The sequence below is a fragment of the Lycium ferocissimum genome, chromosome 1, assembly GCF_029784015.1.
Source record: "Lycium ferocissimum isolate CSIRO_LF1 chromosome 1, AGI_CSIRO_Lferr_CH_V1, whole genome shotgun sequence".
NCBI lineage: Eukaryota > Viridiplantae > Streptophyta > Magnoliopsida > Solanales > Solanaceae > Lycium > Lycium ferocissimum.
Genome location: NC_081342.1, coordinates 69,371,526 through 69,394,669, shown reverse-complemented (window position 1 = coordinate 69,394,669; position 23,144 = coordinate 69,371,526). Strand labels below are relative to the sequence as shown.

The 23,144-nt window shown below is 34.4% G+C and overlaps 2 protein-coding genes across 2 annotated transcripts; both read right to left on the bottom strand.

The window, feature by feature from the left end:
* Window positions 1–5,774: 5,774 nt before the first annotated feature.
* On the bottom strand, window positions 5,775–6,747 carry LOC132030971 (uncharacterized). Its single transcript, XM_059420781.1, has 3 exons — window positions 6,679–6,747; window positions 6,435–6,608; window positions 5,775–6,224 (listed from the first exon to the last, which is right to left on the bottom strand). The coding sequence occupies exons 1-3, from the start codon at window positions 6,730–6,732 to the stop codon at window positions 6,102–6,104; spliced, it is 351 nt and encodes a 116-aa protein (XP_059276764.1). The 5' UTR covers window positions 6,733–6,747; the 3' UTR covers window positions 5,775–6,101.
* Window positions 6,748–12,564: 5,817 nt separating this feature from the next.
* Window positions 12,565–18,112, bottom strand: LOC132030961 (AT-hook motif nuclear-localized protein 7-like). Its single transcript, XM_059420772.1, has 4 exons — window positions 17,843–18,112; window positions 16,435–16,566; window positions 13,724–13,885; window positions 12,565–13,057 (listed from the first exon to the last, which is right to left on the bottom strand). The coding sequence occupies exons 1-4, from the start codon at window positions 17,903–17,905 to the stop codon at window positions 12,824–12,826; spliced, it is 591 nt and encodes a 196-aa protein (XP_059276755.1). The 5' UTR covers window positions 17,906–18,112; the 3' UTR covers window positions 12,565–12,823.
* Between the last annotated feature and the right edge of the window lie 5,032 nt (window positions 18,113–23,144).

Sequence of the window (23,144 nt, the reverse complement as noted above, 5' to 3'; positions counted from 1 at the left end):
GTCATATCTGGTATTGTAAAATCACATGAAAAATGGCATGGATGAGCCATTTTGGTAACGATGATGACATATATGAGCTAAACTATTGACGACTGGTATACATGAGGCATTTCCGATAGTTCGATGACATATTTGAGGCTTTTTCCACGGAAAAAAATGCAAATATTATCATCATAAGCGGTATCCCGTCTTGTGATTTCTTGATGCCACCCAAACTGAGAGGAAAACAAAAGGACAAACACAAATATAATCAAATGGATGATAAATAGATAGGATTTTTTTAAAAAAAAAAAAAAAAAAAAAGTAAAAGTAAAGAATCTGCGAGTAACAAAATTATGCGCTTTACCTTTCACTGCGTGTGTTTGATACCATTCAGTGTGTTTATTTATAGTAGTGCAAGACCAACCCTTTTTCTTCATTCAATATATGAAAAAATGAAGAGACAAGAGTTAAAATTAGTTTTTGTATATGAGGGTCTTGAAAACTGAAGTCTTTTCATCTTTCATTTTCTTCAATGTCTTTCTCATTGTTTGGGTCATTTAATCGGCTAATTTATTTAAACTTTTTAAAACAATGTTACTGGTCTATGACGATGTTAAATCATCTAATGTAAATTTTCAGATTCTCCACCTCTTAAGATAATGTTTTAATTTGTAATTACTTAAGTATTGAATATAAAGTGAAAAAAAAAAAAAGAATTGGTGAAGGGCCAAATAGTTTGTTAACTTTTGAGGGATATTATTGTAATTCAACTTTTTACTTTGGGGCTTCCCACTTTTAAATTTTAATATAGTATGATTTAAATCATCATGTTGATGTTATATCATTATTTAATATTTTCTTTGATCTATCTTATCTATGTACTATAATATTGATTGAAAACTTTAACATGTACTTTTTGATTTTAATTAAATAAAATTAAAAAGTCTTTCATAATAGATATTTTAAATAAATTTTCTCTATAAAATAGTCTTAATAGTAAACGTTCATTTATATTTGTCCTTTTTCGTTTTTTGACGATCAAAATCACTTTTTGAAAAAGATTAACCGAACACAATCTGCTTATCAAAATCACTTTTCAAATGAATTAGTCAGACACAAACTGTTTCTTACCAAAAATACTTTTTTGAAAAACACTTTTAAGAAAAACAATTCTCAAAATAAGCAGCCTTTAGCTGCTTGGACGGACATGTTCCTAGTTATAATGATAAAAAATACAATGAAGGGGAATACAAACCTAACCTCCAAATTTAAATGTTGCTTACTCTAGTCTACTATCTTGCTCTAGATGGTATAATTAGTCAACCAAAGAACTAGCGGGGTTGGGTTAATAGGATAACTAACTCGGTTCCGACATCGCATTGGGACGTCGACTAATTAAGACGAAGAAATTGCACGGTTGTCCCTTCAAATGGGCTGGTCTATAATTTTTGTCTTTCAAATTTTGCCCTTTAAAATTGAACTTACGCTTAGCAAGATATAAGTTCTTTAAGGTCGAGGGATATAACTTGTGGGATATAAAGATGCAAAAATATGAACTTATGCCCTGCGAAAATAGTTATTTTTCTTGACGGGCAAAAATTAAAGACCAACACAAAATAAAGGCAAAAGTGCAAATGACCCAATTAAATCTCAGGCCACGTAAGACCCATCAAAAGGGAAGTGCTCATTACAAGATTTATTTACTATCAGAGTTCAAACTCGAGACATTTGATTAAAGATAAGGAGATTCCCGTTCCACCATAATTGATAAAGGGGGGAGGTTTTACAATAGAGCCATAACCTATTTGTACATAGGCATAGCCACAATTGCCACAATAAAGAAATGCAAAATGTGAATTCTCAAAAAGGAATACATAAATTTGTATACAGTACCCTTTGTCTCTCTGTCCCAATTTATGTGACACTCTTCCATTTTTAGTCATTCTAAAAAAGAATGATGCCTTTCTTTATTTAGTAACAGTTTAACTTTAAAATTCCCTATTATGCTAAATTAGATCGTTTATTGGCCACGATATCTGTGTAGCCAAGGAAAGTAAGATTCTAATAGAATGGACCTTTGCGTCTATTGAAAGGGTCTCGCCATAGTCTATTCGTTTGATTTATGTGAATCCTCTTGCCACATTTCCACGGAATCTGAGTCAACTACACTAGGGCTATCCAGATGGAATTGGATCAAACCGAGGAAGCCGCCCTTGCGGCTAAGATGGAGGACATTTGGAATAGGAACCCGCTTACACACTGTCTTTGGCTTATTTTTGTCACACCCCAGTCCTGATGGGGCATGATGGGCACTCGGCCCTTACTTAGAGCCGAGCGAACCCACTAGTTCTCGTTATACTCATAGTCTCATCGGGCCTTAAAGCATGGAATGAAATGCATGATGAAAGTTTTTCGAAAAACATTCTTTCCGTCTTTATCAAATCAAGTAAGATCCGCAATCATATGAAATCGTAAAGGATGCATGATAATACATCTACTTACAGCCGCTTGCAAACCGACATACTATATACGTGACTCGTCTCGCAAAGTCTCTAACATAAATCATTATACCATGACATGGATACTCGACTCGGTAACACTTCGAAAAGAAATGGAGCTCGCCAATCCACCGGAACATCTTCTAGCCATATCCTCTACTCGTTCGTATACACCGCGTGGCATGAAACGCAACGTCCACAAGAAGGGACGCGCACGAATAATGTACCGAGTATGTAAGGCATGAATAATAACATAATATAGATATGAAAAGTAACAATGAGTAAGAGAGATAACCGAACATCCGGATGCCTCATAAGGCGGATGTCATGCATGCTTAGCCTTTTAAAAAAACATTTCATACATATACATAGTAACATGCCCGCCATAAAGGCTCGTGTGAAAGTAACACGCCCGGCCATGAAGGCTCGGTGTGATATATAAGTAGTATCATGCCCGGCCATTTAAGGCTCCTGTTATCATCATTAGCTCGCGTCCGTGCCTCCCGCGTCCGGGGCAATATCATAACATGCCCACCGCAAAGGGTGCACATCTACGTGCCCGCCCGGCCGACTATAGCGCGCGCGGTGTGAGAAAATACATACATATATATAAAGCATGCATAAGAGCCCAATCAAAACCCACAATCAGTATCGGAGTGACGTAAGGTCGGTAACCTCCGATTATATTATGGAATAATTATCGTCGCTTTGTCTCACCTCAAGGAACAATTAATTTAAGGCGAGACTATCAATGGAGAATAGAACTAAGAGAAAACGTAGAATAAGACCATAAATCTCACAGCATCAAGTCATGTACTTTTTGGAATCTTAAAAGAAATAGTCATCTTCCATGAACAAAATTGAGACATCAAGAAATGGTTCAACGCTCTCATAACGTCATCATAATAATATATAGCTCGTGCATGGAAATCTCTCGTGAATAAAATTATCTCATAATAACATGAAATCCGTATGCCTTGGAGCTTGGATAAATAAACCCTTATGATCATCATCATGGTTATCATATAAGAAATTATTCAACTCTACCATCATAGAAACTTTAAAAAAAGTCATGAATCTCTAACATTCTTGTAAATGAGAGTTTTCATGGAATTCAAGCATAGTTTGGTAAGAAAAGAATCATGCCTTTGGGAGCTCAATAACATCATAAGGATCGCGAGGTTCATGGATTTCTATCATTTGCGGAAACAATGATTTTATGGTACGACATAAAGGTTTATAACGAAAGGATCATGCCTTTAGAAAGAAAGGGACTAGCCTTAACATACCTGGAAGACAAATTCTCGACTTCCAACTTATTTCCTGTCTTGCAACTCGCTTAAGAATTATTCGTAGCCTCGTAATCTACATATAGAACCATTCATAATATCGTTAGGATCATCGTCATATGCTCGTCTTAAACACTTAATGAAAGCCCTTTTTAAATTCTGTTGAAATTCGGGCAGCATTTCCCCTGTTTATGTGCCTAGCTCGAAATTCCAATTCAACAACCAACAACATCAACAACAATACCAATAGTAATAACATCATTTCTAACACCAACATATGCCATAAAACAGCCCACAATCGTTTTCTACATTTCCCAACTAACCAACTTGGGATACGACTAATTAATAACTTTATTTCCGTAAGGAAGTCGAAATTAATACTAACAACATCAATAGCAACATCCTCAACATCGTACAAGACAAATATATGTATTTTCATCCAAATTTCTCTTCAACCCTCAATCCATAAATCAACAACATCAACACAACACACCATAACCACTATTCTTGAAATTATTCCTTAATTCATATTGATAGAGAAAGAGATTTAACAATTCATACCTTATTTTTATGAAGGTAGCAAAATCTTCATCATTTTCTTGTCCCCAAGATAACTCCAACACCAAACGAAATTATAATCGCGTCTACGCGTTGCCCGGACCTCGATTGATATTCCGTAGCTTGAAATTTTGCTCAAAATCTTCACTTTTATGTGAGATTAAAAGCCCTTTTTGGTGGCTGAAAATTCTGGAACATTAGAGCATTTTTTGATGAAGAAAAATGGGGTTTTAGCCCCTTTTATATTAAATTGGGTCGGCATCACTGTAGCTACAGTACCGTAGCGGTACTGTAGCAGTGCTGGTTTCTGCGCGACAGTTCAGTTTGTAACGTCTATAATTCTCTACTCCGAGGTCCTATCGACAAACGGTTTGTTGCATTACAAACTAGACTCGACGAGCTTCATTTTAGGATTTTGTTTCGCCTTGAAACTCCAAATATACTACGAGATATGCGCCCCCAAAGTTGACTAAAAATCCACCCAAATAAGCTCAAATTTTCGTCGAACTTATTTCTCTTCAATTTATTCGACCTCGAAATATTTCGAAACTCTCCATACATGGTATTCGTCATTCATTATACTAAAAATGGTCATGTTCTCGTGTCTCGTAATAGTCTTTCCCGACTACGACTTACGAGATTGTAATTCATCATTTTTCTTCGTTGTTACGTACTTTCCATGGCTTGTGCCTTTCAAAACATCATGGGACGTCTCCGACACTCCATTACTACGGTGAGGTACATGTCATAGTCATGCTCTGAAAATGCGGGGTATAACAATTTTGGAGCACGAATTTAAAAAATTTCATTTCATTTTCAAACTCGGAGTCCAGAAAACGCCTTCGCATAAATTGGGAAGGAGGGAGTATTTGTTACTGGAGTACTATTTTTATCATGTTATCAATCATAAAAAGTAACTACTAATAATTATCTTAAAATAACCTAATTAAATCAATATTCTATGACAATTAAATATAAAACTTATATGGTAAAAACTTATCCGCACCGGGTGTTTACCCCAAATCAATGAATGCATGCCATGTGTATGAATATACAATAACATCATTTAACTATGTTTGTATAATGTATATATTCACTCCATTAAATAACTTATATATACAGTAAGTTATATTGGTTTAGTGTAAACACCGGGTGCCTAATTGTATCAAAATTCTTTTACAATAACACATAAAACCTAAACTCATTTATGATTATCTTCAAAAGTAACCTAAGCATACTAATATTCTAGAACACTTAAAACCTAAACTCTTTGATAAAACCCTAAAGAAGCTCTAAAAGACAAGAAGATGGCCATGGGGACCACAAAACACCCCAACGATTTAAGGATGCAGACAGAATTATTTGATAAATATTATAGTAATTTATAGGCAGCAATAAAGTTACTGACGACTGTGTAAACTAAGTTACTAATTGATCCTGGCATAAATTGATCAGGTCATAAGTCGTAAAATTACTCCCGTATTTCCATGTGGAGTAATAAATTACTAAGTTACTGAAGGCTGTCAAAACTAATTTACAACTATTATCAACATTTCGTCAAGTTATTGTTTACTGAATGATTAGACCCAGTCGTACATTTCAACATTGGCTTTCTGTAATTTTGCGATAGTAGTCCCACTCTTCAGAATTTTCTTTGATAGCCTCTTGACCACCAGCAAATGGATTTTGTCTTACAAATTCTTGCACATGATCAGCTTCCACCAATTTTTCCAAATAAACTCTTATGCTATCTCCTGAATCTGTCAACCATTCCTCATGATATGTAATAAATTCGGATACAAACTGCTGAAGTATTAAGACAATAATGGAGTTTCTTACCTAGACAAGTATCGCTCCAGTTTCCTTGGTATGAATGAGGAAATATCGCAGTATGTGCCTATAGTAGACAACAGCACAAACAAGAAACAATATGTAAAGAGTAATAACCTAGATCAATGTAACAAATCAACATAAGACATCAGCAAACCCCACCCATTTTCCTTTCCGAACCTCCACATAAGAGCCAAATCAAGATGCCTAACACGAAATATCATTGCAGAATCACCAAAAGCATATGTGAACGAATAACTCAAGCCCTTAAACTTACTGGATTGAGGAATGCCTTATAAGGGGAGTCGTCGACCAACAAAGTGTTGGATACGTCATACTTAGTGTGGATGCTCCACACTTTTTTCAATTCCTTGAAAAATGCAGGCTTGACTGTAAATCCAAACTTGTCTTTTCCAAACGTGTCTCCTATTTTTGTACACTCATCTTGACACTACAAGACAGTCGTTTGAAATATGAGGATCTTCAGAAACCAAACGTATATTGTAAAGAAATTCACTTACCCAAATAAACAGAAATTTGTTTGTTATCTCAGTATCAATTTCTAGGCACTTCATTGCCTTCTCAAAATTTTCCCTGCAAAATTACAACTTCTAAGTATAAACTGAAAAGCTTTAGCCATCTGGAGTTGATAAACTTGCAGAATAGAAGCTCGAAGGTTACCTCTTCCTAGAAGTCCAAATGGCGACTTCAAATTTCTCAAAGCAAAACTCCAAAAATTCACTGCAACCGTGTCTTTTAAGAGCTGGTACAAAGAAGAAGATCAATTAGATGCTGATATTTTATGTTAAGTTCTAAAACATTAAAAAGAGAATTTTTTATTTACCTGTGACTTCATTATCTGACCGTTCTATTTTAGCTAAAATACCATTTACATCCAATATAAGAAGCTTTTTACTTGGCTTGATCCCAAATATAGATCCACCTCCGGGTATTTGTTTATTCTGTAGTTCATATAACAAGACGAATCGTGTTATTCTAATAGTCTCCAGGAAAAGAAAACCCCCATTCACAGGAAATAGATTTTTTTTTTTTTTTAATAAAGGTAACAATGTAGTCATCAGCACAAAAGATGTGCTCGCCAACCATATTTAAAGCAAAATAAAAGAATCTTACCTATACAACACTTACAAGGATCCTAAGAGGTCTAGTATAGCTTCAGACTCTTCTACAAACTGTTCTTTACACAAAAAATGTAAGGACAAAATACAAGACATCTTAACTTTCTGGATAGGATTGCCAATGTCCAGAAAACACCTACAGTTCCTTTCCCCCAAAATAGTCCACGAAATGCACCCTGGGATACTGAAAAAAAAATAAAAAAATTACACCCTCGGATTGTTCTCCACCACTTCTTCTGCTTCTTAGTTCCCCCTCTTCTAATCCAGCATGCTAACAGATCAGCTGTGGACTCTGGCATGGTCCATCACAATTCAGCATTGAAGAGAAACAGCTGCCACAACTGTTGGGTCCATTTGCAGTGTAAAAATAGATGACTGTAAGTCTCAGCTTCTTCCTGACATAAAAAGCACCTGGAAACTATTTGCATGCCCCTTCTTTGCAAACTTTCATGTGTTGAGCAAGACTTCAAGCTACTAACCATGACAAACATTTCACTTTGTAAGGAGCATTAGAACTCCATATAGTCTTCCAAGACCAGTTGGTTCTGTCAACCCCTTGAGAGTTTTGTAAGCATTGCTAATAGTGAAGATTCCCTGGCTACTTTTTTTCCATGAGTCTGTCTTCTTCCAAATTTAATCCTCTAAAGGAGTTCAAAACACTGAAAAGCTCCTCTACTCTTCGTAGTTCCCAGTCATTCAATGATGTCCTAAAAATTATTTCCCAACCAGTGGTGGTCCATACTGTATTGAGAAGTGCATTAGGTCCTGTTGCAATATTAAACAGGTCAGGAAACAACTCCTCCAAATTAAAGCCCCAGTTTCAACCCATTTATCCGTCCAAAACAAAATTTTATTCCCCTTCCCAACCTTTGCCCATACTTACATTGAACCTCCATAACCATTTTTGCAAGCAATCCCTTATTTTGCAATTTTAAATTTCTGATTCCTAACGCTCCATACCTTTTGCTTTTAGTAATACCCTTGTTAATTTTATTCCCCTGCCAATGAAACTCTCTCCTTAGCTTGTCCAGCCTTTTTCAATTTTTACAAAGAGTGACATCACATAGGTTGAGAGAGCATCCAATTTGAGAAATAAGTATCAACTTGATAAACCATATTTGAGATCAAGTGTGTCATCACTCATCAGCATAAAGAAGGTTTGTGCTTTCCAACTCTGTCCCATATCTGCTTGTTAATCTATGTCCTTTCAACCACCCTTGAATACTTGTCAACCTTATCATCTCATTAAATCGTTCCATCACCAAAATGAAGAGAAATGGTGATAGAGGATCTCCTTGTCTTAATCATCTTGAGGAGGAGAAGAAACCCTCAGGACATCCACTGACTAGAATTGAAAACCTGAGAGTGCTAACTGTTGAACTCGGTTACTAACTGTTGAACTCGGTTATCTTTTAAGTAGAAGAAGTGTTATTTTCTATTTCTAACACTTTTCGTCCTAGTCCTTTAAATGTCATATAATTTCACTATTCTACCCTAGGGACTAGGTGTAACAAATAGGAATCACAAATAATTTTTTAGCATAACCTGCTACTTCAAAATAAAAAATAAAAAAATAGGGCGGATTATTAAAGTTTTTGTGACCAAATGTATCAATTAATAAAGTGGGATGATCATAGAATGGGATAACATTAACTTGCGGAAACACCGATCAATAAATGTCATATGTCGAAAAAATAATAATTAGACTACAACAGAACTAATATGATATATATTATGTACTAACAGACTATCATAAAGGACAAGTTCATCCCTTCAAAAGAAAAATAATTAAAGAAATTCGAAACTCGAGCCTGTTGCAGAAACAACAATATACAACACAAAATATGCAGACTTGTGCATTTGTAAAATAAAAAAGATGCATGCTTTAGAGCAAAGATCAATAAGCAAAACATATTTTACCTCCCCGGGCGGTGTAAAGCCAAATCCAGCGGCACCTGTCAACCATCAAGAAAGCCAATAATCACTAAGCAGATGCTAAAAAATGGTAAATATTTGGCACTTTTCACTTTCCAAGATTCAAACTAAGTAAATTTTGATGAACATTTTAAAATATTTTCTTTTACCCTTTCCCTACAAGAATTGCAACTTATAGTACTTTTCAGTATATCCAAATAGCTAAACTTTAATATCTAAAATCTAAATTAATCTAATATATTTGACCCCTAAAGTTGGTCAACCTAACTCTGATTAGCAAATAGTTGCAAATAAATTGGGACATAGGAGAAAGTTGAGTAACAAAAAAGGAAATCCTAAAATTTAGCTTCTATATTTGTCAAATGCATTTGATCTCTTGATAGAGAAAATGTCAGGTTAACTACATATAACAGTCAATTAAAAAAGTGATTAGTAACATGCAAAATAAAGCAGGTTACCTGCTAGAACAGAATACAACAATAAAGTAAAATTCATTACATTATTTATGTTTTTTTTTAAACTGGTAAATTTGAGAAGAGTGGACTAGGTGTGGATCGGGGGATTATCTATGTTATCAGTGTATATAAGTTAAATCCTTTCCAAAGTAGAAGCTAGATAAATAACCACAGCAATTACGAAGACATATAGGAGAAAGTTGAGGAAACAAAAAGGTAATCTTAAAGCTTAGCTACTATATTTTCCAAATGTGTTTAACTTAATTCTATGCATTCATAATGTAAATGATAGGTTCAAGTAAGGCAGTAACTACACTGATAGAGTACAACTCCTTATCAATCTCGACTCCTTTCAATATGAACAACAATTCAACCAATTTAATTGACTAGTATATAACAAGTATGGAACAAAGGAATATATTGGTACTAGATAGACCTAAAGTCTTTCTATTTAGAGAGTTGGAATTCAAATAGAATTTTGTTCTGTCTTATCACATTCATTTTCCTTCAATTCTATTTGAATTCCAAGTTTTAATAGAATTTTTTTTATTGATGAGCTACATCAATAAAATTTATATTATTCGTGTATATAACTTGATTTATTTACTTATCAATGTATATAAGTTAAATCCTTCTCAAATTAGAAGTTAGATACATATTTGAAGCGATAATGAAGACATATATACCTAAAGCTTCTTGTTGTTTCTTAATTCTTTACATTATCAGCGTATATAAGTTAAACTCTTTATGTCATCGATGTATGTAAGGTAATTCCTTCCCATATAAGAAGCTAGATAGATAATTGAAGCATTAATGAAGACATATACACCTAAAGCTTCTAGGTGTCTTAATTATTTATATTATCAGTGTATAAGATAAATTCTTTACGTTATCAATATATATAAGTTAAACCTTGTCAAATTAGAATATATATATAAGTTAAACCTTCTCAAATTAGAATATATATAAGTTAAACCTTCTCAAATTAGAGGCTAGATACATAATAAAAGCAAAAATAAAGACATATACACCTAAAGCTCTTTAGGTACATAATTAAAGAAATAACGAAGCTATATATAACTTAAACTTTTTCTTAACTCTTTACATTACCTTTTTGGTGTCCTGTGCACCTTACCCTCGACTAATGCCACGGGATACCTGTTGCCTCCCACGGGTATCAATTAACTCAAAAATCACCTAGTGTTTTTGTCTTTTCGGGGACTCTTAATTCTTCACATTATTAGTTTATATAGGCTAAATTCTTCACTTTATCAATGTACAAAAGTTATCCTTCTCAAATTAGAAGCTGGATACATAATTGAAGCAAGAAAGAAGACATATATATATATATATATTCACATACCAGAAGCTTCTTGTTGCTGCTTCGACGGGTTTTGTGAAGAAGCAGCACCATTATCACCACCACCAGCAGCAAAACCACCATTACCACCACCAGCACTACCACCAGCAGCAGAATCTGCATGGCCCACAAGTGAAGAAATTTGAGTTAGTGGAGTAGGATTAAGGCCTAAACAATATTACCATCATTAGTAGAGTACTTTCTTGGCCTGCCTCTTTTTCTTTTTAGCTGGCTCAATGCTTAATATGGAGCAGATGATCCATCAGAGTAATCAAGATTGGGTTTTGCCCAGAAACTGAATTGAAGTGTTGTTGGAAGATGTTGTTTGTGGGGATGTTAAGGTTGTTGTTGATGTTGTTGGGGAGAATGTATGAGTTGTTGGGTTGTTCTTGTTGTTGGTGGGGGCGGGGTGGTGGGTTGGAGGTGGGGGTGCCACCATTGTGGAATGGGTATGTGGGGGTGGGCAGGTGCGAATCCTGGTATAAAAAATGAGTCATGTGAACACATGATCACTCGACTAAACTTGGTATATTATGTATATAATCCGTAAAATATATCTAATAATAACTAAAGGATCACATGCTCAAACTAGACCGAATGGAGCACTAGCTAAGTGCTACCTTTAATCCCTTAAGGTTGTGGGATTGAATCCTACTAAATGGACTTTTGCATCTTTCTTCTTTTTTTTTTTTTTTTTTTTTAATATTCTAAAGTGAACTCATCCTCTTGAAATCCTGGATTCGCCTCTGGAGGTGGGGGTGGTAGAGATTGGAGGTGGTGGGGTGGGTAGTGTACAGGTGGGGATTCTTGGGTTAAAGAAAGTTTGCAAGTTTTAATGTTATAGAATGTTACTATGATTAAGTAACTTTACAAGATAATCATAAATGAGTTTAGGTTTTATGTGTTATTGTGAAATTTTTTTGATACAATCAAAGGTTAGAGTAAAAATTTATCCTCACTGGGTGTTTACATCAAATCAATATAACTTACTGTAGTTAAGTAATTTAATGGAGTGGATATGTACGTTATACAACCAAGGTTAAATGATGTTGTTGTATATTCATACACATGACATGCATCTATTGATTTGGTGTAAATATCTGGTGCGGGTAAGTTTTTACCTTTAATATACTCGTTTTGTTTAGCTTTTGGCCAAATATATAGATGGCCTCCTAAATTTGTCCAAATATTCCACCTAGCCACCTGAACTCAGCCTATAACCATTTAAACTCTTAAACCAGACCCGACCGACCAGAAAAAAAATTTACGACATGGCTTTAGAAAAATAAGCATACTCAAAAAAATGAATAGACTTAATTTTTTAAAGTCATGTGACATTTTTTTTTTAATAAAACACAAGCTAAATGATTTTTTTTAAAAAATTCATCAGCAAAAAGGGTGTATTTGCCATTTGTAAAATGTCAGGAGTGTATATGCACCATTTTTAACGTGAGGTATATCTGCCTTATTTGCCCCTTTTCCCAACTCATTATAAGAAAGAAAGCATTTTAATGGCAGAAGGGGGTAATTGCATTAAGACCTAATCCATAAGAAAGTTACAAATAAAAAGGTTTGTTAATCTGAAAATAAAATGATACTCAACCAAAGGTCACCTAACATATACTAAGAGTCTAAGACTTAGGGTAGACAAAAGCTAACGAAAAGAGAAAAAAAAATTTAAGCAAGCTTAAGTCATGAACTTGATCTAACGCCTAAAATTTGAGCCTACTCAGTCGCATCATGTCAGTTTAAAGAAGCTTTTTCACATTGTTTGGCCCTAATATGTTGTTGGCATCCCGTGCATCGGTTGAGAAACATTACCAAAAGGTACCCGTTCGTGGCTGAGAGGACTACCACCGATCTCATCGGATGAGTCGCTTGAGGCACCCGGGGAAGGAGAGCTCGCCTCGGTTACCGGTGCACCAAAATTCAACATATTTGGAGGCGGAATTGAAGATGGTGCCTCAGACTTAGGCTTTTCCTCTTCCGCAATGAAGCTAGCCACAACTACCTGGTAGTGAACTAAAAACCATTAGCAAGTATCAAACATGAGGGCAAAGCCGAGGTATATAGCAGCCTAGTTTTCAAGGGTCAACTGAACCTGGTATTTTTAACACGGAGCGTAAATAGATATGTTATAAATTACTAAACTTTCAACATGTAGTAAAATTTGAACCTCTACTTTCAAAAGTTCAATAGGTCCAACAGTAAGAAAAGGTTGATCGCGTCAAGTTTAAACTCTGAACCTGCCTCTCGGACAAGGACTGTACTTATAGTATTTTAAGTGAATTAATAGCAATCAACACTTTTCCCCAAGTGAAATTTATGTCGAAACACAACAACCTCCACAAACAAAAGGAAATATTACATGATATAGCAACTTACGCCACTAATTATCCGTTTTGGCTATACTTTAAATTATTACAAAAAAATAGTTAGATTTTTCATTTTATAGCATATTATTATTGTATATATGAATGCATGCATGCAAGTATGACGGCCAGTGTATGTTTGTATGATTGTAGAGTGTGTATGTATGTATGACTGCTAGTGTATGTGTGTATGTATGATATGTTTTGGAAAATACTGTTGCTATGTGTTAAAAACTCAATAATATCGCCATAATTTGATAGGGGAAAACAGTGGTATTTATAGAAAACCCTATGTAGAATACCACCTGTACTGGAGTGGCAGCCATAAGCATTCCGGCAACTCCGCCGCCCAAAACTCTACCATCTGGCCCAGCCACTGACACGCTTAGACAACCTTTTCTTCTACGGCTACCATTAATTTCTGACAGCAAAAATGAACCCGATAATGAGATGATTTCAAATAGACCCTGCATTTAAAGAATGAGACCATGCTCAATGACCAACGCCAAATAGTTAGACAATCAGTATACACGCAATGATCACCTTTAGATAATTCAAGCATTAGTATACAACAAACACATAAATGATGTTTTTATAGGTGTCAAGAGATACTTCTATACTCAATACTTGATAAATGATTTCACACATATCATGAACCTAATCTCCTTGAAAACATAATAATGTACCTAGATAATACAAAAGACAATGAATTTAGGTAACATAAAAACCATGCACATAGGTATCCTAAAAATCATTTGAATCTAGACACTTAAACATTTAAGTTTACAATTTTCAACATGCCCTCTTAAACTTAAATGTCTTTTCTTATTCTTCAATCTTTCTTGAAAATTTCAACTTCATTTTCAACATCCTCTTTGTATACGCATCCACATCTTTTGGCATTTCATTCTCCATCATCTTCTAACTTTTGGCTGTAGCAAATACAAACTCACGGAAGACTTCTCTTGTCTTATCTTCCTAACTTGTGAAGTCCTTCAAGACTCACACCTTTTCAACGGGTTGTTCTTCTCTTCACAAACCCGAAGAATTCACTCTTCTTTTGCAAATAGCCGGCCTCTCAACAGGTCATCAAACCTGGAGACACACCTTCAATGGAGATTGCCAAAATTTCACCTTTACACCTTCCAGGATCGAACCAACGCTCTGATACCAATTGTTGGAAATATAAGGGCGGACACTTGATAATATCATAGGGTACAAAGAGGATGGAAGAGGGAGAGATACATTATGCTCATTTCATATCATTATAAAGAACTCCACTCTTACATAATATCCTTACAAAGGATGTTTTTATAGGTGTCAAGAGACACTTCTAGACTCAATACTTGATAAATGATTTCACACACATCATGAACCTAATCCCCTTGAAAACATAATAATGTACCTAGATAATACAAAAGACAATGAACTTAGGTAACATAAAAACCATGCACATAGGTATCCTAAAAATCATTTGAATCTAGACACTTAAACATTTAAGTTTACTATTTTCAACATGCCCTTGGTTGCAGATTAGCCAACTAGGTTCAAGGTCTTGCCAGTTAGGATAAACTCATAGTCCAGCTTCATCCTGCTTTTCTTTTCAGTAGGAGTTTCAGACTCATTACTATGTTTTTAGTATTTCGAGGATGCCCCTAGGACATATATTTTATCATACTCTTCGATAGTATTCTTTTAGAGGCTCAAAACTTAGCCCAGTGGGTGTTTATGAATTTCAATCTCAGTGTTAGCATTAGAAACAGGGCTCGCTCGACAGTCAGTTAGAGGGGGGCGCCAATCACGTCCCACCCGAGGGTGTGACTTTGTTTCTATACACTTCCACAATTTTAAAACAATATGTTTCTTAAAAACTATTCACTTCAAACAAAGATTTGCTGAGTGAATAAATAATTTTAGAGAGAAGCAATAATTAGGAGATAACAAGGTTTCCAAAATGTTGTATGAGGTACAACTAGTTTCAGAGCAGACAATCAAAAGAGAGTAACATTTACATCAGTAATTTGTCGGCAATATCATCATCTATTCTAAAGATTAACAGATATTCCATCTGTCCCAAAATGAATGTCGCGGTGTGTGATTCCAGACATCAATTCCTCAACTTCATTGAAATGCAATTCATTTATTTGTAAGTGGAACTACATAAAAGTACTATGAATCACAATACTTTATAATTAAAGAGTTTGAAGTATTTGAAAAATAGTAGTTAAAGAATAGTGATCGGTCCTTTAAAAGGTAATAGGCATAAACGCTCAGAGAGTAATCAATAAAGGATATACTTTACCGATTTTTTCTCTAATGTCAAGAACAATTGTTACGTGAGTATACATTTGAATAAACGCCAGAAAATCAAATTTCCAGATAAAACAGCCAGCAAACCAGTGAAAAGAGTGCAACATATATCACTACAAGAAAACATGAAATTAGTGACGGACAAAATTTCGTAGCTAAACAGCAAAATTCCATGCTAATATCATTTAGCTACGGATTAGCGACGGATTATAAGAAAATCTAATTAGCGAGGAGCTATTTAGCGACGGATTAGCTAGAGATTACCGACAAATGCCGTAGCTAATTCCATGTTCTCTTGTAGTGATATACATAGACTAATGGCCTGTTGGCCAAGCTTGGAAGGCAAAAGTGCTTATGTTTTTCAAAAATATTTATTGTAGAAAATTGAGTCGGTTTTGCCAAGCTTTAAGACAAAAAACAAGTGTTTTTGCATGGCAGTTGAAGTTGTTTTTCAGAAGCTAAAAAAGTATCCTTTTGACAAAAGCACTTTTGCAACCTTGGTCAAGCACAAATTACCGCAAAATATTGACAAAAAAAATTGATTAGCCAAACACAAACTGCTACTCCCCAAAAATACTTTTAAAAAATAAGTAAATTTTAGAAGTTTGACCAAACAAGCTGTAACTAAGCATACGCTACCACATATGCCTCAGCACAAAGGCAACATAGAGGGTTAAAGTGTCTTTAAGCTGAAACTCATGCAAACCTCATAAGTCACACTGCCGCCATCCATTGAAGGTTGCCGGAGGGTAACATTACATATAACTCCAGTTGCGGAGAGAATACAAACTGCCTGTGGTACTTGCAGCAAAAAAGTCATTATCATTGACGCTATGTCCTGTTATCATATAGAAAAGTCAACCATAAAACTCACAAGACTGGGACTTCATTTCAAGTCAACCTTAAACAAGAAGTTTAATTATGGTAAGATATAAATATTACGTATCCCCTCCGTCCCAATTTATATGAAGGTGTTTGACTGGGTACAAAGTTAAGAATGAAAGGTTGTTTTAGAAACTTGTGGTCTAAAATAAGTCAGAGATATTTGTCTAGCTATAAATTTTGTCATGAAGGGTAAAATGGGAAGTTTAAAGTTAAATTGTTACTAAATATAAAAAAGTGTCATTCTTTTTTGGACTAATTATAAAGGAAAGAGTGTGACATAAATTTGGGATGAATTATTAAAATGTTTGAGATGAAAAATAGTACAGGTTTTCCTAAAACATAAGGAGGCCAAGGAAGAACAAAAATCAATTGCAACTAAAAAGAGACGTTAAGATGGAAGGAACATGATCTGATCTAAACAAATAAAATGAAAAAGAAGAAGGCAAAAGACATAGATTGCACCCTAACCTATTCCCAAAATGTCGAGCTCACACTCAAACTAATCGGGCGACCTATTACCCCCTACACATCTAAAAAGTGAATTTAGTACCACTTTGAGCTGATGTGGCACAAAAAATAAAATAAAGAAAAATTAGGCGTGTTTTGTTGAAGTTTTTTTTTCCTTTTCTCTTTATTGTAAAATACAGTTTTTCGCAAACCCCCCCCCCCCCCCCCCCACCCAAAACACTGTTCTTCAATAATTTGCAGATATCCTTAATTCCTTCTGATTTTTTTCTTGTGCTTTGCATTTCATTTCACCTCTATTTTGTTTTCATAATTCAAAACTTTTCAAATGATTTTGTTGCAGTAGATGTGTGGAGGTAGGGAAGAAGAGGTGATGCTGGTGATTTTTTTCTTGTGATGTTGGGTATGGACATTGATCCAAAAATGTCTCACCCTTCCCAAACCACTGTATAGAAACTTGGAACAGTTGAACAAAAGCATACATTTATTTTGCCGTTAGAAACTACATCAAATATATTAGTTTGGTTCTTTTATTTCATCCTATAATACTTGTCCATCAATCCATTAGTGTATAAACCCAAAGAAAGGAAGACGACAAAAAAAAAAAAAAAAACTAATCTCTTCCTTTTTCTCTCATAAGAAATTCGAAACTCGAGCCTGTTGCAGAAACAACAATATATAGCACAAAATATGCAGACTCGTGCATTTGTAAAGTAAAAAGATGCATGCTTTAGAGCAAAGATCAATGAGCAAAACATATTTACCTCCCCGGCGTTCACAGTGATAAGATGCGGTGTAAAGCCAAATCCAACGACACCTGTAACCATCAAGAAACCCAATAATCTCTGAGCGTATGCTAAATTGGTAAATATTTGGCACTTTTCACTTTTCAAGATTCAAACTATAAGTGAATTTTGATGAACATCTTAAAATATTTTCTTTTACCCTCTCCCTACAAGAATTGTAACTTATAGTACTTTTCAGTATTTCCAAAAAGCTAAACTTTAATATTTAAAAACTCTAAATTAAACTAATATATTTGGCCCCTAAAAGTGTTCAACCTAATTCTGATAAGCAAATAGTGGCAAATAAATTGGGACATTGGAGAAAGTTGAGTAACAAAAAGGAAATCGTAAAATTTAGCTTCTATATTTTCCAAATGAGTTTAATCTCTTGATAGAGTAAATGTTAGGTTAACTACACATAACCGTTCATTTAAAAAGTGATTAGTAACATGAAGAATAAGGCGGGTTACCTACTAGAACAGAATACACCAATAAAGTAAAATTCGTTACATTATCTATGTTTTCTTTTTGAAACTAGTAAATTTGAGAAGAGTGGACCAGGTATGGATAGGAGATTATCTATGTTATCGGTGTATATAAGTTAGATCCTTTTCAAAGTAGAAGCTATATAAATAACGGACAAGGGCCTAAAATACCCTTGAACTATTAGAATTGGTGCAAAAATACCCTTCATCTACCTTTGAGCCCCCAAATACCCCTGTCATCCACCTTTGAGCCCCCAAATACCCCTGCCATCTACCTATGGGGTCTAATATACCCTTATTTTCTAACAGCCCCATGTTGACACCCAATTTTGTCCATCCTTTCGTCCAATTTACATTGTTAAGCTTCTATTTTATTAGATTATTAATTATATTTTTTTTTTATCACAACTTGTAGTCAAATTTCTTGATGATCTCTATTACTATTATTACTTTTATTATTATTACTATTATTATTATTAATAATAATAATCTTGAACTTGGATGGATTTTTCGAATAGATTCGGGTCCAAACTTCTGTCATTTTGTTCTTGGCATATTAGATGAAAAGAGGAAAGTTTCGATTTCGCAATTAAGGAGGATATTAAGCTATGATTTTTATGATTACTAGTAAGAAATTAAGGTGAATGAATTAAGGAAAGAAAGTGGAATTGAAAAGAGAAGAGAAGAGAAAATCAAAATAGAATAAATGAAAGAATATAAAAGGCATAAAGAAAGGGATTTTGTAGCCGTGGAATTTCGACGAGAATCGGGGAATGTTTGATTTTAAGGAAATTTAGAGATGACGGTCTTAGGAATTTTGAGTAAATAACAATGAGTTATGGATATTTGGTTTTGGGGTAACTCGATGCCTTTGGGGATTTTTAGTTGGAAAGGCATTATGGACTGGGTAGAAACTTCAGGAAATGGGTGAAAAAAATTTATTTGGTTTATTTGGGGAATATAGTAATTTCAAATAGATTTTCATAATGATAATAAAAGTAGAGGGACAAAATATTTTGGTAAATAGTTTTATCACTTGTAATAGTAAAGTAATCATAGAAATATAACAACAACTATAAGTGTGACGCTAATACAAAAAATATGTTTAAATAAATATTTATAGAGAAGACAAATAGGATTAACACCGCAATCAAGCCGTAAGGAGAATAAATGCATGAGTGATTTTTTTTTTCTAGTAAAACGAAAAGGTAGCAGTAGCAATAATAATAATGATGATGATGATAATAGTAGTAGTAGTAGTAGTAGTACTACTACTACTACTAATAATAATAATAGTACTAATAATAGTACTAATAATAATAGTAATAATAATAATAATAATAATAATAATAATAATAATAATAATAATAATAATAATAATATTAGTAATAGAGATCATCGAGAAATTTCACTATAGGTTGTGATAAAAAAAAATATAATTAATATTAAAATAGAAGCTTAACGATGTAAATTGGACAAAAGGATGGACAAAATTGGGCATCAACATCGGATCGTTAGAAATAAGGGTATATTAGACCCCATGCGGATGTCGTGTATTTGGGAGCTCAAAGGTGAATGACAGGGGTATTTGGGGGCTCAAAGGTGGATGGAGGGTATTTTTGCACCAATTCTAATAGTTCGAGGGTATTTTAGGACCTTTTCCGTATAAATAATCACAACAATTACGAAGACATATAGGAGAAAATTGAGGAAACAAAAAGGTAATCTTAAAACTTAACTACTGTATTTTCCAAATGTATTTAACTTCTATGCATTTATAATGTAAAGACAAGTTAAAGGAAGGCAGTAACTACACTGATAGAGTTAAAATTTATATTATTCGTGTATAAAAGTTAAATCCTTTACTTATCAATCTACATAAGTTAAATCCTTCTCAAATTAGAAGCTAGATACATAATTGAAGCGATAATGAAGACATATATAGCAGAAGCTTCTAGATATTTCTTAATTCTTTACATTATCATCGTATATAAGTTAAACTCTTTATGTCATTATTGATGTATCTAAGGTAATTCCTTCCCAAATTAGAAGCTATATAGATAATTGAGACAACAATGAAGACATGCACACCAAAAGCTTCTAGATGTCTTAATTCTTTATATTATTAGTGTATATAAGTTAAATTCTTTACGTTATAAATATATGTAAGTTAAATCCTTCCCAAATTAGAGGCTAGATACATAATAAAAGCAATAATGAAGACATATATACCTAAAGCTTCAAGCTATTTCTCAATTCTTTAAATTATCATTTACCACTGTATATTAGTTAAATTCTTTACATTATCAATGTAGAAAAGTTAAATCCTTCCCAAATTAGAAGCGTTTACAAAACTAAAGAAATAATGAAGACTTATACACCTAAAGCTTCTACTTGTTTCTTAGTTATTTACATTAATTGTGTATATAAGTTAAATCCTTCCCAAATTAGAAGCTAGATACATAATTTTTTTTTTTTTTAACAAAGTGAAAGCTAGATATATAATTAACAATACTGAAGACATATGCCTAAAGCTTCCATCTTTTTCTAAGTTCTTTACATTATCAATGCATGTTCTTTACGTTATCGATGTATATAAGTTAAATCTTTTCGAAAGTAGAAGCTAGCTACATAACTAAAGTAATAATGAAATTATATACCTAAAGCGTCTAGTTAATTCTTAATTTTTGACATTTTTTTTTTTATCTATCTCCCACCTGCAACAAGTACCAATTAACTCTGTCCAACACGGCTTAGACAGACAGGGAGAAATCACCTAATGTTTTTTGTCTCCACTGGGATTCATAATTGTTTACATTACCAATGAATATCAGTTAAATTCTTTACAATGTCAATGTATATGCGAAGTTGAGAAGATATTCAAGCCAATTCCTACTCAAAAGCGGAAAGAAATAAAAGGAAACTTTTTTCTTTGTTGGGTTTTTGAGTGTTATTGGGATTTAGATCCTTTCTAGGAAAGGATTAGACGTAGTAGTATAAATACATGCTAGTTAGGATTTATTAAGTAGGAAAAAATATAGAACCTAAGAGTATTCAATCTTGTAACTTACTTTCTCCCTTGAAATAATAAAAGTGCTGGTCGTTCTCTGTGGACTAGGATCACATCGATCTGAACTACGTTAAATACTGTGTTTTTATCGTTTCCGTGCTAACAATTGATATCAAGAGCCTACAGGTCGCGAGATCTAGGAGACGAGGAGACTATGACATCTATGAAGTTTGAGGTAGCGAATTTTGATGGGCCAAGTAACAACTTTCGCATCTGGAAGATCAAGATCATGGTGTTGTTAAGGAGAGAAGGATCAGTCTATGCTTTGGACGACCCGTATCCAAAAAATACGATAGAGGCCGAGAAGCAGAAGATTGAGATGGATGCGTTTAGTGTAATTCAATTATCATTATCAGACAGCTTGTTATGTGAAGTCAGTACCGAGGAAACGGCTGCGAGTTTGTGGAAGAAACTTGAAGATCTCTACCAGAAGAAATCAGTAACAACTAGAATGTTGTTAAGGCAGTGCTTACACACCTTCAAGATGAAGACAGGTACAACTTTACAGGATCATCTTGATGCTTTTAATAAATTGGCTATGGATCTTACTCATGCTGATATTAAATTGGGAGATGAAGAACTAGCGTACACTCTACTATTTTCATTATCACTGACGTACAAAGACGTAGTTAATTCAATGATGTACGATAAGGAGGTGGTCACGTTACAGATGGTAAGACATGCATTAAATTCGGATGAATTAAGAAACCATATCAACAATGGTGAGAAAGAGGACCATGGTGAGGGTTTGACGGTTAGAGGTTGCTCGAGCTAAAGAGGGAGAGGCAAATCAATAGTTAGGTCAAAGTCTAGGAAAAGGATGAGTAGAAAGGATGCTGGTTGGGGTTGTCAAGGGTGAGTAGGAAGGATGCTGGTCGGGGTTGTCATCAAAAGGGTCACTTTGAGAGGGATTTCCTGAATAAGAAGATTGATAAAATAATAGCCAGTGCATCTACAGTTCAGGTAGCTCAGACATCTGGAGACGATTATGTGCTAACTGCTTAAACAGATGACATTTGGAAACACAAGTGAATTTTAGATTCAGCTTGTACCTTTCACATGTCCTTCAGAAAAGATTGGTTTGCTAACTACGAGCAGGCGAGTGGGATTGTACTTATGGGTAACGATGCAGTATGTGAAATAGCAGGCATTGGTTCAGCCCATATACGGTGTAATAACGGCATCATAAGAACATTGTCTAATGTTCGACATGTTCCTGATATGAAAAAGAATCTGATCTCTTGGTACTCTTGATAAGCTCGGATATAAGCATGCGGGTGAAGGTGGAATCTGCAAGGTGACCAAGGGTTCTCTGGTCATGTTAAAGGCCAAACTGGAGGGTGGTCTTTATGTACTTATGGGCAGCACCATTCTAGGTACTGCGAATGCTGCAACCTCACAGTTATCAGATGATGACAAGGCTAAGATGTGGCATATGAGATTAGGTCACATGAGCGAGAGAGGGTTGGCAATTTTGAGCAACCAAAACATTTTGAAAGGTGAGAAGATTAGTACACTTGATTTTTGTGAGCATTGTGTCCTTGGGAAGCAAAAACGGTCAGCTTTAGCACGGGCAAGCACAAAACCGAAGGGGTACTTGACTACATTTATTCAGATTTATGGGGTCCATCTCAGGTTCCATCCAAGAGTGGAAATAGATATCTTCTTACTTTCATTGATGATTTTTCATGCAAGGTTTGGGTATACTTCTTAAAGGCTAAAAGTG